This window comes from Chiloscyllium plagiosum, chromosome 45 (genome assembly GCF_004010195.1).
Source record: "Chiloscyllium plagiosum isolate BGI_BamShark_2017 chromosome 45, ASM401019v2, whole genome shotgun sequence".
NCBI lineage: Eukaryota > Metazoa > Chordata > Chondrichthyes > Orectolobiformes > Hemiscylliidae > Chiloscyllium > Chiloscyllium plagiosum.
Window position 1 is genome coordinate 8,775,249 of NC_057754.1, and position 15,767 is coordinate 8,791,015.

The 15,767-nt window shown below is 43.6% G+C and overlaps 1 protein-coding gene across 1 annotated transcript; it reads right to left on the minus strand.

The window, feature by feature from the left end:
- Positions 1-4,805: 4,805 nt before the first annotated feature.
- Positions 4,806-11,938, minus strand: LOC122543901 (zinc finger protein 664-like). The gene is made up of 2 exons (XM_043682789.1): positions 11,887-11,938; positions 4,806-5,813 (listed from the first exon to the last, which is right to left on the minus strand). Exon 2 carries the CDS (start codon positions 5,739-5,741, stop codon positions 5,220-5,222), a length of 522 nt encoding a protein of 173 aa, XP_043538724.1. The 5' UTR covers positions 5,742-5,813; positions 11,887-11,938; the 3' UTR covers positions 4,806-5,219.
- Positions 11,939-15,767: the final 3,829 nt, after the last annotated feature.

Consider the following 15,767-nt stretch of genomic DNA (forward strand, 5'->3'; position numbering starts at 1 on the left):
CAAACAGGTTGTGGGAGGGAATTTCACAATGTCACAATGAGGTAAAGAAACAAGGAGGGGTAATTAAAATCAGGGATATTGAATTTGTCAAAATGAGAACAGTACAGATATTCCAGCAGGTAATACAACTGCAGATTACCACGATAAGGAGGGAGGAGACCCCAGAGGGATTCAAAAATAAGAATACCTTTAAATAGAGGCATTGCATAATGAGCCAATGTCTGTCAATGAGAATGGGGATGATGGGCTTGAGAAAGCACACAGGAAGCAGTTGCCCATATGATCACATGTTTCTGGATGAGGGTGGGTGAATGTGTAAGGGTGGCCATGTTTGCATTGGAATCAGCAAGACTAAAAGGTACAATAGGCATTGGAAGAGTTTTAAACAGCTTGGGTGAAGTGGAGGCAGGTTGCGTTATAGAGTTTGTGATAGGTCGTATTACTAATGGCATGGACATGTGGCTAGAAGAGCATTATGGAGGTGGGGAAAAGCAAAGGCTGATGATTGAATTGTCTTGATATTAGAAAGAAGTCCCTGAGCTTCTCACACTTTTGCTTGGTGGGAAGGATGGTGGATACAGGGAAAGCCCTTCAAATGGAACTATTTTGTGTGCACGATATTAAAAAGAATTGACAGAGTGTATATTCAACAAGGTTGATTTATTTTTAATACATTTTAGGTCATTCATATCACGTGAACATCAGTGGTGAGGCTAGCATGAATTGCCCATCCGTAATTGCCCTGGAGTCAGTGTTGGCGAGCCTGTCTTCTTGAAACGTTGCTGTTCCTGGGGTGTAGGGGCATCCAGTTTCCTGTTAGACAGAGGGTTCCAGGATAACAGTGATGGAATAGGAGATATGGTTCCAAATCAGGATGGTGACAGACATTTAGGGGAAATTTCAACCGGTGGTGTTCCCATGTATCTGCTGCCCTTGTCCTGCTAGGTAGCACAGGTTTCATATTTGGAAGGTCTTGTTAAAGTGGTGAATTACTGCAGTTCATCCCGGGTCGATGATGCACACTGCTGCCACGGCCCATTGTTACTGAAGGGACTGTATTTTGGAGGTGGTGGATGAGGTGCTGCTGAAGTAGTTGCTTTGTTCTGGATGGTGTCAAGCTTCTTGAGTGTCATTGGAGCTGCACCCATCAAGACAAGTGAAGGCTATTCCATCACATTCCTCGCTTGTGCCTTTTGGATGGCATACAGGCTTTGGGGAAACAGGAGGCAAGCTACTTGCTGCAGAATTCCTAGCCTCTGACTTGCTCTTGCGACAACATATGTAAAAATCTCATCTAGTTCTTTTGGGTAACACCCAGGCCATTGATAATGGGGGAATTCAGTATTCGTAATGCAATTGAATGTCAAGGGGTGATAATTAGATGCTCTTAAGTTGAAGGTGGTCATTACCTGGCACTTGTGTGGCACAAATGTCATTTGCCACTTATCAGCCCAATTCTGGATTTTGTCCAGATCTTGCTGCCTATAGGCACACAGTACTTCAGTACCTGAAGAGTTGAGAATAGCAGTGAAAATTATGCAATCATTGGTGAACATCTCCATTTCTGACCTTATGACAGAGGGAAAGTCTTTGATGAGGCGGTTGAAGATGGTTGGGCCTAGAGCAGTACCCGAAGGAACACCTACAGAGATGTCCTGAAATTGAAGTGACTGACCTCCAACAACCACAATTGTCTTGCTTTGTGCTAGGTCTGACTGTAACCAGTGCAGAGGTTTCCCTAATGCCCACTGACTCCAATTTGGTCAGCCCCCATTTCTCGATATCACTGGGAACGAGTTGAATTGGCTGAAGACCAATGTTGGGAAGCTTAGAGGCAGAGGCTGAGATGGATCATCCATTAGTCAACGTCTGGCTGAAGATTGTTGTAAATGCCTTGTCTATTGCATTAATATGCTGAGCTCCCCCACATTTGAGGATGGCAACATTTGTGGAGCCTTCACTTCCTATAGCTGTTTCATTGTCCACCATCATTCATGACTGGATATAGCAGGTCTAGAAAGCTTACGTATGATCAGTTAGTCCTGTCTATTGAATGCTTCTTTCGCTGTTTGGTATTCCAGTACTTGTATACTGTAGCTTTACCAAATTGACTCTCCATTTTAAGATATGCCTGGTGCTGTTCCTGGCATACCCTCCTGCAATCCTTATTGAACTGCGGATGATCTCTCAGCCTGGTGGTACTGGTAATGTGGAGCGATATGTTGGGCTGTGAGGTTAGAGACTGCAGTCAAATACAAATTTGCCGTCGACACCCAGCACCTCCTGGCTGTCCAGTTTTGAGTTGCTAGATCTGTTGAAAGGCTGTCCCAGTCATCACGTAGTATGTGATGGAGGTATACTCAATGTGAAGGTGGGATCTTGTCTCCACAAGGACTGTGCTATGGTCACTCTTGCTAATAGTGTCATGGACTCATCTTCAGTATGTAGACTGGTGAAGATGAGCTGAAGTAGATTCTTCTCTTTATCATAGGCCTCTGCCACCAGCCACAGACCCAGTTTGGCAGCGATATCCTTTGAGACTCAGTCATCCCAGTTAGTAATAGTGCTCCTTAGCTATTCTTGGTAATGGACAATGAAGAAGCCCACCCAGAGTACATTCTGCGACCATGTCAACCTCAGTGCTTCTTTCAACTGGTGCTCAACATGAAGGAGTTCATCAGCAGACGAGTGGACAGTACATGGTAATCAGAGGAGGCTTCCTTGTCCATGTTTGACCCACTGAAACTTCATAGAGCCCAGAATCAATGTTGAAGATTCACAGTGCAACTCCTTCCAGGGTGTATATTGACATGCATCAGCTCTGTTCCATGAGCACAGATAGCAATGGTGGTGTCAGGCTGTTGGCCATAAGGTACAAATCTGTGAAAATGACTACATCAAACTGTTGCTCAGCTAATCTGTGGGACAACTCTCCCAATTTTACCACAAGCCCCTGGATGTTGGTAATGTCATGCCCTTATTCAGAAAGGGAGGGAAAATGTGGGAAATTAAAGACCAGTTAGCTTAACATCTGTTATTGGGAAAGAATTAGAATTAGTTATCAAAGAAGCAATACCAGGACATTTGGAAAGTCAAAACGCTGTTCATCAGAGTCAGCCCAGTTTTGTGAAGAGCAAATTACGTTTGACTGATTTGCTAGAGTTCTTTGAAGAAGTAACAAGCAAAGTGGATAATGGGAATCCTGTGGATGCAATATATCTGGTCTTCTGAAAGCATTTGATAAGATGCCACACAAAAGATTAATTTACAAGGTTGAATCATATGGGATTAGGGGTAAAATTATTAGCCTGGATAGATGACTGGCTGCTGGACATAAGACAAAGAGTCAGGATAAATGGTTTTCTTCTGAATGACAAGATGTAACTAGTGGGGTGCCACAGGGTTCGGTCCTTGGACCCCACTATTTACAATCTACATGAATGACTTGGATACAGGGATGGAAGGCTCTTTGGTCAAATTTGCCGACGACACAAAAATAAGCAGGACAATAAATTGCATTGAGGAAACAGGAACCTTACAAATGGATATAGATAGGTTAGGAGGGTGGGCTAAAATGTGGCCGATGGCATTTAATGTCGATAAATGCGAGGTCATGCATTTTGATTGTAAAAGGCGACCTATCATCTTAATGGGGAGAGTCTTCAGGGTTCTCTGGTGCAGAGGGATCTAGATGTCCTCGTTCATGAGTCACAGAAAACGAGCATGCAGGTACAGCAGATAATAAAGTGAATTGAATGTTGACTTTTATAGTTAAAAGAATAGAATAGAAAAGGTAAGGAAGGATTGTTGCAACGATACAAGGTATTGGTGAGACCACACCTGGAGTATTGTGCAGAGTTTTGGTCCCCTTATTTGAGGAATGATGTCGTGGTATTGGAGGTAGTTCAGAGGAGATTCAATAGATTGATCCGAGAGATGAGGGGGTTGTCGTATGAAGAGAGATTGAACAGTTTAGGCTTATACTGTCTGGATTTGAAGAATGAAGGGAGATCAAATTGAGGTATTCAAAGATAAAAGGAATGGATAAAACAGACATGGAGCAGATGCTTCCTCTTGTGGGGCATTCCACGAGATGTCATATTCAAAGGGGTAGCAATTTTAAAACCGAGCTGAGGAGTAACTACTTTTCCCACAGGGTTGTGAATTTGTGGAATTCGCTACCTCCAAAGTGCGGTGGATGCTGGGACAGTGAGAAAAGTTAAGGGGGAGTTAGACCAATTTTTAATAGGTAATGGGTTGAAGGGTTATGGGGAGAAGGCAAGAAAATGGGTGTGAGGACCAGACCAGCTTTGATCGAATGGCGGAACAGACTCGATGGGCTGAGTGGCCTAATTCTGCTCCTATATCTAATGAACTTTGCAGGGCTGGTTTTGCCCTAGTCTTTTCCGGTGCCTAGGTCAAGACAGGGTGAATCGGTCCAGTGCGATTTATTTTTTTTATCCTTAATCGCAGTTTGATACAACTGAGTGGCTTGTTGAGCCATTGCAGTAAGCAGTTAAGACTCAGAGTGAATTATATTCCTGTGTGTGTTGGGGCGGCATAGTGGCTCAGTGGTTAACACTGCTGCCTCACAGCAGCAGGGTCCCAGGTTTGATTCCAGCCTCGGGCAAATGTCTGTATGGAGTTTGCACGTTCTCCCTGTGTCTGCATGAGATTTCCTCTGGGTGCTCCGGTTTCCTCCCAGAGTCCAAAGATGTGCAGGTCAGGTGAATTGGCCATGCTAAATTGCCCATAGCGTTAGGTGCATTAGTCAGAGGGAAGTGGGTCTGGATGGGTTACTCTTCGGAGGGTCTGTGTGGACTGGTTGGGCCGAAGGGCCTGTTTCCACACTGTCGAGGACCTAATCTAATCTAATCATGTATATCAGACCAAATAAATAGGGCAGATTTTCGTCACTAATTAAATGGGTTTTTACAATGATTGATAGTTACATGCTAATTGCTAGTCTAGCTTTTAATCAAATATGTAGTGAATTCAAATTTCACCATTTGCTATGATGGGATTCAAATCTATGTCCCCAGAACATTAACCTGGTGCTCTGGTTACTAGTTCAGTGATACTACCCCTACCCCTAGCCCCCCCAGAACATTGCCCTAGCCTGGAGTTTATTAACATAAGTAGAAACAGATCCCAATGAGCATCGAAGTGACTGACAGCAATATCCCATCATTGCAGTCAGTAATGAACTTGGTGGTGTTTCAGCAGTTGGGATGATTGACTGAATCTCTTCCCACACTTGAAGCATGTGAATGATCACTCTCCAGTTTCTGCCTAGTGTGGATCCGCTGGTGTGTCGACAGGCTGGATGACAGAGTGAACCCCTTCCCACACTCGGAGCAGGTGAACGGCCTCTCCCCGGTGTGGACTCGCCGGTGCACCAGCAGGTTGGAGGAATTAGTGAATCCATTTCCACAGTCAGGGCAGATGAATGGCCTCTCCCCGGTGTGGACTCGCTGGTGTCTCCGGAGGTGGGATGACTGAGTGAATCCCTTTCCGCACACGGAGCAGACGAATGGGGTCTCTCCAGTGTAACTGCGCCGGTGTGTTTCCAGCTCAGACGGGAATCGGAACCCCTTGCCACAGTCCCCGCACTTCCATGGTTTCTCCCTTTTATGGCTCCATTTGTGCTTCGACAGCCCAGAGGCTTGGCTGAAACCCCGTCCACACACAGGACATATGTATGGTTTCTCTTCACTGTGAACAGCACATTTCCCCTCCATGTGGTTATGATATATTGGATAATGCTCTCAGATCCTGAAGTTTCCAAAATGTGAATCCTCCCCTTCTACTTCCTATGAAATTGTTATGAAACAGAAAAAAGCAAGAGTGAGGGACTCACAAAAGTTCAAAGACACATTTGGACATCAACCCTAACGTCTCAATGTAGTTCAGTGGCAAATGTTTCCTTATAACACTCCTGTGAAACAGCTTGGAATGATCTATTACACAAAAGGCACTATATGAATGCAAATTATTGTTAATTTGGACATATATTGCTCTTTCTTCTTCATCGCTGGGTGAATAACCTGTAACTCCTCACCCAACAGAATTGTAAGAGCACCTTCATCACATAGACTGCACTAGTTCTAAAAGACCAAACATCATCTTCTCCATGTACAACTGTGAATGGACAACACCATATTAGCTGGTCTTGTTAGTGAAAGAGCAGGAGAGTTGGACGATCTGAACTGCAGAGAGTCAGCACAGGCATAACGAGCGAAATAGCATCTTTTTGCAGTGTGATTAGTTAACTATTCTCTGACTGCTTTTAAACATTCATTCACAGGACAAGGGTGTCACTGGCTTGGCCATCATTCATCGCCCATCCCTAATTGCCCAGAGGGCAGTTAAGGGTCAACCACATTGCTGTGGGTCAGGAACCACATAGTAAAGAGGTAAGGATGGCAGTTTCAGTCCTTAAGGGATGTTAGTGAACCAGATGGTACAGTCATAGAGTCATAGAAATGTACAGCATGGAAACAGACCCTTCGGTCCAACCCGTCCATGCCGACCAGATATCCCACCCCAATATAGTCCCACCTGCCAGCACCCAGCCCATATCCCTCCAAATCCTTCCTATTCATATACCAATCCAAATGCCTCTTAAATGTTGCAATTGTACCAGCCTCCACCACTTCCTCTGGCAGCTCATTCCATACACGTACCACCCTCTGTGTGAAAAAGCTGCCACTTAGGTCTCTTTTATATCTTTCCCCTCTCACCCTAAACCTATGCCCTCTAGTTCTGGATTCTCCCATCCAAGGGAAAAGATTTTGTCTATTTATCCTATTTATGCTCCACATAATTTTGTAAACCTCTATAAGGTCACCTCTCAGCCTCCGCCGCTCCAGGAAAACAGCCCCCCCCGTAGCTCAAATCCTCCAACCCTGGCAACATCCTTGTAAATCCTTTCTGAACCCTTTCAAGTTTCACAACATCTTTCCAATAGGAAGGAGACCAGAATTGCACGCAATATTCCAACAGTAGCCTAACCAATGTCCTGTACAGCCACAACATGACCTTTCAACTCCTGTACTCAATACTCTGACCAATAAAGAAAAGCATACCAAATGCCTTCCTCACTATCCTATCTACCTGCGACTCCACTTTCAAGGAGCTATGAACCTGCATTCCAAGGTCTCTTTGTTCAGCAACACTCCCTAGGACCTTACCATTGAGTATAAAAGTCCTGCTCAGCTTTGCTTTCCCAAAATGCAGCACCTCACATTTATATGAATTAAACTCCATCTGCCACTTCTCAGCCCATTGGCCCATCTGGTCAAGATCCTGTTGTAATCAGAGGTAATCTTCTTCGCTGTCCACTACACCTCCAATTTTGGAGTCATCTGCAAACTTACTAACTGTACCTCTTATGCTCGCACCCAAATCATTTATGTAAATGACAAAAAGTAGAGGGCCCAGCACTGATCCTTGTGGCACTCCACTGGTCACAGGCCTCCAGTCTGAAAAACAACCCTCCACCACCACCCTGTCTTCTACCTTTCAGACAGTTCTGTATCCAAATGGCTAGTTAGTGTCAGAGAGATATACGAGATCTAACCTTGCTAACCAGTCTCCCATGGGGAACCTTGTCGAATGGCTTACTGAAGTCCTTATAGATCACATCTACTGCTCTGCCCTCATCAATCCTCTTTGTTACTTTTGTTTAGATTATTTACAGTGTGGAAACAGGCCCTTCGACCCTACAACTCCACATCGACCTGCCGAAGCGCAACCCATCCCAGACCCATTCCCCTACATTTACCCCTTCACCTAACACTATGGGCAATTTAGCATGGCCAATTCACCTAACCTGCACATTTTTGGACTGTGGGAGGAAATCGGAGCACCTGGAGGAAACCCACTCAGACACGGGGAGAATGTGCAAACTCCACACAGTGAGCCGCCTGAGGCGGGAATTGAACCCGGGTCTCCGGCGCTGTGAGGCAGCAGTGATAACCATTGTGCCACCGCGCTGCCCATGTGCCATGTGCCACCGTGCCGCCCATCTTCTTCAAAAAACTCAATCAAGTTTGTGAGACATGATTTCCCACGCACAAAGCCATGTTGACTATTCCTAATCAATCCTTGCCTTTCCAAATACATGTACATCCTGCCCCTCAGGTTTCCCTCCAACAACTTACCCACCACCGACGTCAGGCTCACTGGTCTATAGTTCTCTGGCTTGTCCTTACTATCCTTCTTAAAGACTGGCACCAAGTTAGCCAACCTCCAGTCTTCCAGCACCTCACCTTTAACTATCGTTGATACAAATATCTCAGCAAGAGGCCCAGCAATCACTTCTCTAGCTTCCCACAGAGTTCTAGGGTACACCTGATCAGGTCCTGGGGAATTATCCACCTTTGAGTTTCAAGACATCCAGCACTTCCTCCTCTGTAATATGGACATTTTGCAAGGTGTCACCATCTATTTCGCTACTTTCTATATCTTCCACAGTAAATACTGATGCAAAATACTCATTTAGTATCTCCCCCATTTTCTGCAGCTCCACACACACAAAGGCCGCCTTGCTGATCTTTGAGGGGCCCTATTCTCTCCCTAGTTATCCTTTTGTCCTTAATGTATTTGTAAAAACCCTTTGGATTCTCCTTAACTCTATTTGCCAAAGCTATCTCATGTCCCCATTTTGCCCTCCTGATTTCCCTCTTAAGTATACTCCTACTGCCTTTATACTCTCCTAAGGATTCACTTGATCTATCCTGTCAATACCTTACATATGCTTCCTTCTTTTCTTAACCAAACCCTCAATTTCTTTAGTCAACACCGAAGAAGTGGTGAGCCTGTAGAATTCATTGCCACAGGAAGTAGTTGATGCCAAAACATTGAATGTATTCAAGAGGCAGCTAGAAGTAGCACTTGGGGCAAATGGGGTCAAAGGTTATGGAGAGAAAGCAGGATTAGACTATTGAGTTGGACAATCAGCCATGATCGTGGTGAACGGAGCAGACTCGAAGGGCCCAATGGCCTCCTCTTGCTATCTTCTATTTTTCTATATTTATATAGGAGCTACAGCTGACATTGTTATATACTTAGTCAAAATGGGGTGGCACAGCGATAGGGACCTGGGTTCAATTCCACCCTCAGGTGACTGTTTGTGTGGAATTTGCAGGTGGCTTTCCTCTGGGTGCTCTGGTTTCCTTCCACAGTCTAAATATGTGCCAGTTAGATACAGAGGCAATGCTAAATTGCCTACAGTGTCCAGGGATGTGTAGTTAGGTGGATAAGCCATGACAAATGCAGAGTTACAGGGATAGGGTAGAGGGGTTGGTATGGGTGGGATGCTCTTATGATTGGTTGGTGTAGCCTCGATGGGCTGGATGGCCTGCTTCTGCACTACAGGGATTCTATGATAAAGAAAGGTGTTATTTGTAATGAAGCTCTACAAGCTTTTGACAAATATTTTAATTCAAGATAAAATAAGGTTCTTGAAAGAGCAAGATTTAACAGAGGATGATAACATTCAAAGGAATCCATTAATAATCTTTGTATATTAGTTGGAAACTGTGGCTATGGAACATTGAAGTCAGAATTGATCAAAGTCAGATTTGCTGTAGGAGTTATTAATGAGTCTTTATCAGAGTTATTACTGTCCAAAGATCTGACTTTGGAGAAAGCAATTCAGACTGTGCGGGGAGGAGAAACAAGGAAGAATCCCAGACAAATCAAGACAGGAGAGCAAACAAGGAGCAAACAGAATCCATCTACTTGATAAGGTATGAAATGTTCTATAAGCATGTTTGAGAAGCCAATCCAAAGAGTACGTTAAACATCAGAGTCAGTGCCAGCACTGTTGAACAAAAATGTCTAAGAACAAGCAGCATCCTGTTATGACAAAAGGATGCCACATCTGGAAAACTATAAGCCACTTTCAGAAGATATACAGAAGAAAGATGTAGTTTCAAAGCAGCAAAAACTCAAATGCCTACTCATACAAAGCTGTTAATGCAATAGAAACACCTGCATTATAAAAGATGCAGTGCATTCCAAAGGGAAATTGTTAATCCAAACATCTTAAGTTTGGCAAAAGCTGGTGGAGTTTTAAAATCGGCTTTTATTCATTAGAATTTAGAAGAATGCAGTGGGGTAATCTTACTTTAAACATACAAAATTCTGAGAGAATTGACTGGATATATGTTGAAAATGTTTCTAGCAATGGGAGAATCTCAAACAAGTGGCATTGTTACAGAATAAAGGGACACTCATTTAAAACTGAGATGTGAAAGAATCTTTTTTGTCCGGAGGACCACATGGCTGGAATTCTTACTGTAGAGAGTTGTCGAGGCTAGATCACAAAGGGCGGCACAGTGGCTCAGCGGTTAGCACTGCTACCTCACAGGGTCACGGGTTCGATTCTTGCCTCGGGTGACTGTGTGTGTGGAGTTTGCACGTTGTCCCCATGTCGGCATGGGTTTCCTCCAGGTGCGCCGGTTTCCTCCCACAGTCCAAAGATGTGCAGGTTAGATGAATTGCACATAGTGTTCAGGGATGTGTAGGTTAGGTGCCTGAGCCAGGGGTAAATATAGGATAGGGGGGAATGAGTCTGGGTGCGTTACTCCTCAGAGGGTTGGTGTGGACTTGTTGGCAGAAGAGCCTGTTTCCATGTAGGGATTCTATGACATATTAAAAGAGGCAGTAAGTAGATTTGAGAAGCTGAGGGCTATGATAAGCTGGCACAAAGTTGAGACCTGGGGCAGAGCAGCCATGAGTTTTTGGATGGTGGGCAGGGACCAAATGCCTATTCCTGCTTCAAATCTAATATTTGTATCATTCATTTTTAATTAATTTTTCTCATCCATTTTAACGTTAATGCAGGGTCAAGTATCATGATACAAAATTGAATACCAAGCTGAAGAACAGAAGCAGCAGCCCACAGATGCAACTAAATGGTCTCTCTGGCAAAACTCTCATACAACACAAACAACATAACACTTACAATCAACACTTCTCACTCTTAAGACTGCAAGCACATCCTTGAGGCATCAGAAGGATGATGTTCAAGTAGTTCTGTAAGATGGTGTACAGGTCAAAAGAAACCAAGTTATGCAAAGTCTATTCAAAAAGAAGCCAGTCAGAGAATAACTGATCAAGGAAAACACTGTTGCTTTCAGCGAGCGTCCTGGAAATAATAATTTCTTGACAGAACACAAAATGAAGAAAGACTATATTGAGATGACCTTAGCTTGCATGAGTAACACTCCATAAATCAATCGATAGGGAATCTGTGACAATGTAGGGGTGGTGGAAATGTTTTTCCATTCTGATCTTCACTCAAGAACACTCAGATGTCAGAAATCAAATTGTGAACAAATGAAATACGAGAAGACGGAGAAGTCCAGCTCATGATTCCTCAGTGAACTTAAGTTCTACAGGCAACACAACTATCTGCCTGGCACACTGTTAGAGCAGGTTTGAATTTGTTGTCAGATGATGAAATGGGACAAGTTCATTTATATATACATTCATACATGTGTATATCGATATTGCAAATCGTTCATCATTAAGACCTTGGGATCCAAATACTGTAGCTGGATAGACAAGTTGCCACTATTCTGTTCTGCTGGAAGCAAGCTTGATCCCTGCCCAACCCTCCCTTATGAAGATCTTTGCCCTCTACAAAGATGGCGGCAGAGGTGCAGCAGACCACATATTAAATACCCCCTAACCACCCCAATGAAGATGGCGGTTGTCACCCGGGGCCGAACACTGAGAGTTACCGCCCCACACACTGCAAATTGCGAGAGATAACCCACTTTATTGAAGATTTGCGATTAATACAAGATGTTTATGAATCTTTCCCGTTCGATCGCGAGATCCATCGCTCGCTCCGCTACGCCCTATTCTTACCGTCGCTGATCAGAGAAAAGAACCTCCTCCCCTCGCCGCACCTTGTCCGCGCATGCTCCCCAGACACTGGCACAATACGCCTGCGCATCTTTTCCCAGTTATGAATAGGGTCTATTCTCCGCTGCGGCGAATGCTGGGTAATATCCCTCCATGAAAAATTTATGTTTTCTTAAATAAGGGAAATGCGGATGCTGGATCTCTGAAACAAAACCAGAAATTGCTGGAGAAACCCAGTATGTCTGGTAGCATCAGAGAAGAGAAAACAGTGGCTTCACTTGGAGGTCGCCACTGATGATGCTACCTAGCCAGGTAACGAAATGTCTGGATATCAAATCTACAGCTCAGCGAGCAAACCTACACACCTAGAAAACAGAGTTTCCAGTCCAGTGACTCTTCTTCAGATGCTGAGTATTGTAAAGTTGGGGAGAATAATTGTAGATTGGGAGACAGGAATTTAGAATTTGGTGGGGGGTGGGGTCTTTAAAAGATGATGTTTTTTCAGTGCTCATAGTTAAAATGGATGTTTTTGAGCATCTTTAAAGTTTGGAGGAACCTAGAGCACACAAACTGAAACATTTCATAGAATCATAAAATCCCTACAATGTGTAAATTAGGCCATTTGGCCCAACAAGTCCAACCTGACCCTTCGAAGAGTATCCCACCCAGACCCATTCACCTACCCTACTATGCAACATTTCCCTTGACTAATGCACCTAACCTAATTCATGAACACTATAGGCAATTCAGCATGGCCAATTCACCTAACCTGCACACCTTCAGATAGTGGGAGGAAACCGGAGCACCTGGAGGACACGGAAGAATGTGCAAACTCCTTTGTATCCAAAGGCTGTACAGTTAGCAGGCCAAGCAGCAGTTTGTATCAAGAAAACAGTCTTTTTTAAATTTAGCCAATCAATTTAAACCAAGCACTTAGATACCAAAAATCAATTAAATTTAAATCTGATGTTTTGACAACATTGGACCGATCCTATGTAAAAAATACTGTTATGTCATCAAGGGTATAAAACAAAGGTGCAGTTGGACAAAGACCCTAGACCCAACTACCAACTGCCAGAGCCAACAGCCCTCAGCTCGAGAGAGAGAGAACTTGGTTCTCACAGTCATCCATGTATTAGAGAAAGCATCATCTTAAAAAAATGTTACCAATGATGAAATGACAGAAGAATTGGAGGAAGCATTCCTGACAGAAGAACGATGGAAGGCACACAGAACATTCTGGAAGACATGTAACCTAGCTGTAATTGCAGGAGACTAAATTCTATTTGTTTGTATGAGTGGGAAATGTATTCATTGGAACAGCATACTGTTAGAATCTTGTTTTATTCATGAATAGATAGTCATAGAGTCATAGAGATGTACAGCATGGAAACAGACCCTTCGGTCCAACCCATCCACGCCGACCAGATATCCCAACCCAATCTAGTCCCACCTGCCAGCACCCAGCCCATATCTCTCCAAACCCTTCCTATTCATATACCAATCCAAATGCCTCTTAAATGTTGCAATTGTACCAGCCTCCACCACTTCCTCTGGCAGCTCATCCCAGACACTGCTGTTGGTGGGTCTGTCCTCCCAGCGGGTTGGCGGGATTTTGCGCAGGCACTGTTGGTGGGACTACTCCAGCCCCTTGAGGTGTCCACGTCTCAGAGCCCTATAGGAGGGTCCGAACCACCACAGCTCTGAATACCATTATCTTGGTGTCGGATCTGATGTTGTTATCCTCCTAAGCTTGAGCCTATCTTCTCCTGAATACTTCCTTCGCTGATTGGTATCAGTAAATTCGACTCATGTCAATTAGACAGACTGGTGGAAGTGAATCAACCTTGGACATCTCAGCTGGTTGCAGTGGAAATGACCATAATGGATATCATTCTGACAGAGGGACCATATATGCCAGGGGCATGTCTTAGGGATCAATTTTAACACTCAGAGACCAAATTGAATTTTTTTTAAAAATCAGAAGCATGTCATTCTTGAGCCTGCATATTGTAGCATAATTCTCCAATAAACCACACAAAACATAGAACGTATGGAGCCAAACCAAAGGTGAATGCTGTGCCCAAAACTTTACAGTGGCTCATTGTGTTGTGCTGTGGTGTGCTGGAAGCAAAGGGTTAACTGTACCACTATAATAACATACAGTACAAACCACAGTACATGATAGCTACTGCGCATATATTGCGTGCAATTCTGGTCTCCTTCCTATCGGAAAGATGTTGTGAAACTTGAAAGGGTTCAGAAAAGATTTACAAGGAAGTTGCCAGGGTTGGAGGAATGAGCTATAGGGAGAGGCTGAATAGGCTGGGGCTGTTTTCCCTGGAGCATCGGAGGCTGAGGGGTAGTTAGAAGGAATTTTTTTGGTTTGTTAATAGTTTAGTTAATTTGTTAGTTGGATATATTGTTAATTGTTGTGAGTGTCAGAAATTTATCTTATTCAACCACTAGTGGCTGCTGAACAGCAGGTTACACCACTTTTCGCGGATTACAGGGTGAGGTGCTCCTCTTTGGATGTTTGGTTTTAGTTCTCAGGGAGGTGTCATCTTTTGTTTTATAACACTAAGTTTCTCCAGCAATTTCAGTTTTTGTTTCATTTTTTTCTTCATCCTGACTTATGTTGCACATATTGGATGAAGGCCAGGGTTCAGCCTGGGTTCAAATGTGTTGCTGGAAAAGCGCAGCAGGTCAGGCTGCATCCAAGGGGCAGGAGAATCGATATTTCGGGCATAAGCCCTTCTTCAGGAAGGCCAGGGCCAAGGAAATCAAATAATAAAATTAGGTGATACATCAGACTGAAATCAGTCAGGGAAGAGACTAACATGATAACTGACTGGTACATTTTTCTGGGAATGATTATACTCCACTGTTGGGAAATACAAGTGGGTAATTTTTTTAAAAAAGCTCATTTCTGGAATGTGGGCATTATTGCCCATCCCTAGTTGCCCTTGAGAAGGTGATAGAGAGCTGCCACTTGAACTGCTACAGTCCACCTGCTGTGGGTTGACCCACAATGCCATTAGGGAGAGAATTCCAGGATTTTGACCAAGTGACAGTGGCTTGGAGGGTGTTGTGAAGTTGGGTAGAGTATTTGTGCATTGGAAGGCAGGATATTAGAATTTGATGTTTGTAAAATGATATGGAGAAAACATTATGTGGTCCCTTTAAAAGATGTTTTTTCTCAGTGCTTAGAGTTAAAATGGATATCTGAACAGCATTTTAAAGTGCAAATGCACACAGAGTGCCCGAACTGAAACATTTTGTATCAAATGGACAAGCAGCATTTTTAGCAAGACAACATGTTTTTAAAAATTTAGCCAAGTTATTTAAACCAGGCATTTGTTGACTAAGAACCAATTAAATTTAAATCTGATCATTTTGACAACCTAGAACCAATTCACATTTGCCTGTATTGCTCAGACCATTGAGTATAGGAGTTGGAGTATCATGTTGAGGTTGTACAGGATGTTGGAAGTATATTATTAAAATGACGAGGGTTCAGAAAAGATTTACCAGGACATTGCTAGGACTGGAGAGTTCGGGTTATGCAGAGAGGCTGGATAGGCTGAGACATTTTTCACTGGAACTTAGGAGGTTGAGGGGTGACCTTAAAGAGGTTTATAAAATCATAAAGGCCATAGATAAGGTGAATAGCAAAGGTCTTTTCTCTGGGATGGATGAGTTCAAAGTTAGAAGGCATAATTTAAGATGATAGGAGAAAGATTTATAAGGGACCAAGGGGCAACTTTTTCACACAGAATGTGGTTCATATATGAAATGAACTGCCAGAGCAAGTGGTAGATGCAGGTACAGTTACACATTGAAAATACATTTGAATAAGTACACGAATAGGAAAGGTTTAGAGG

What these genes read in the sequence shown, in the direction of transcription:
- LOC122543901 (XM_043682789.1), bottom strand. Translation starts at nt 5,741, where the DNA reads ATGGAGGGGAAATGTGCTGTTCACAGTGAAGAGAAACCATACATATGT.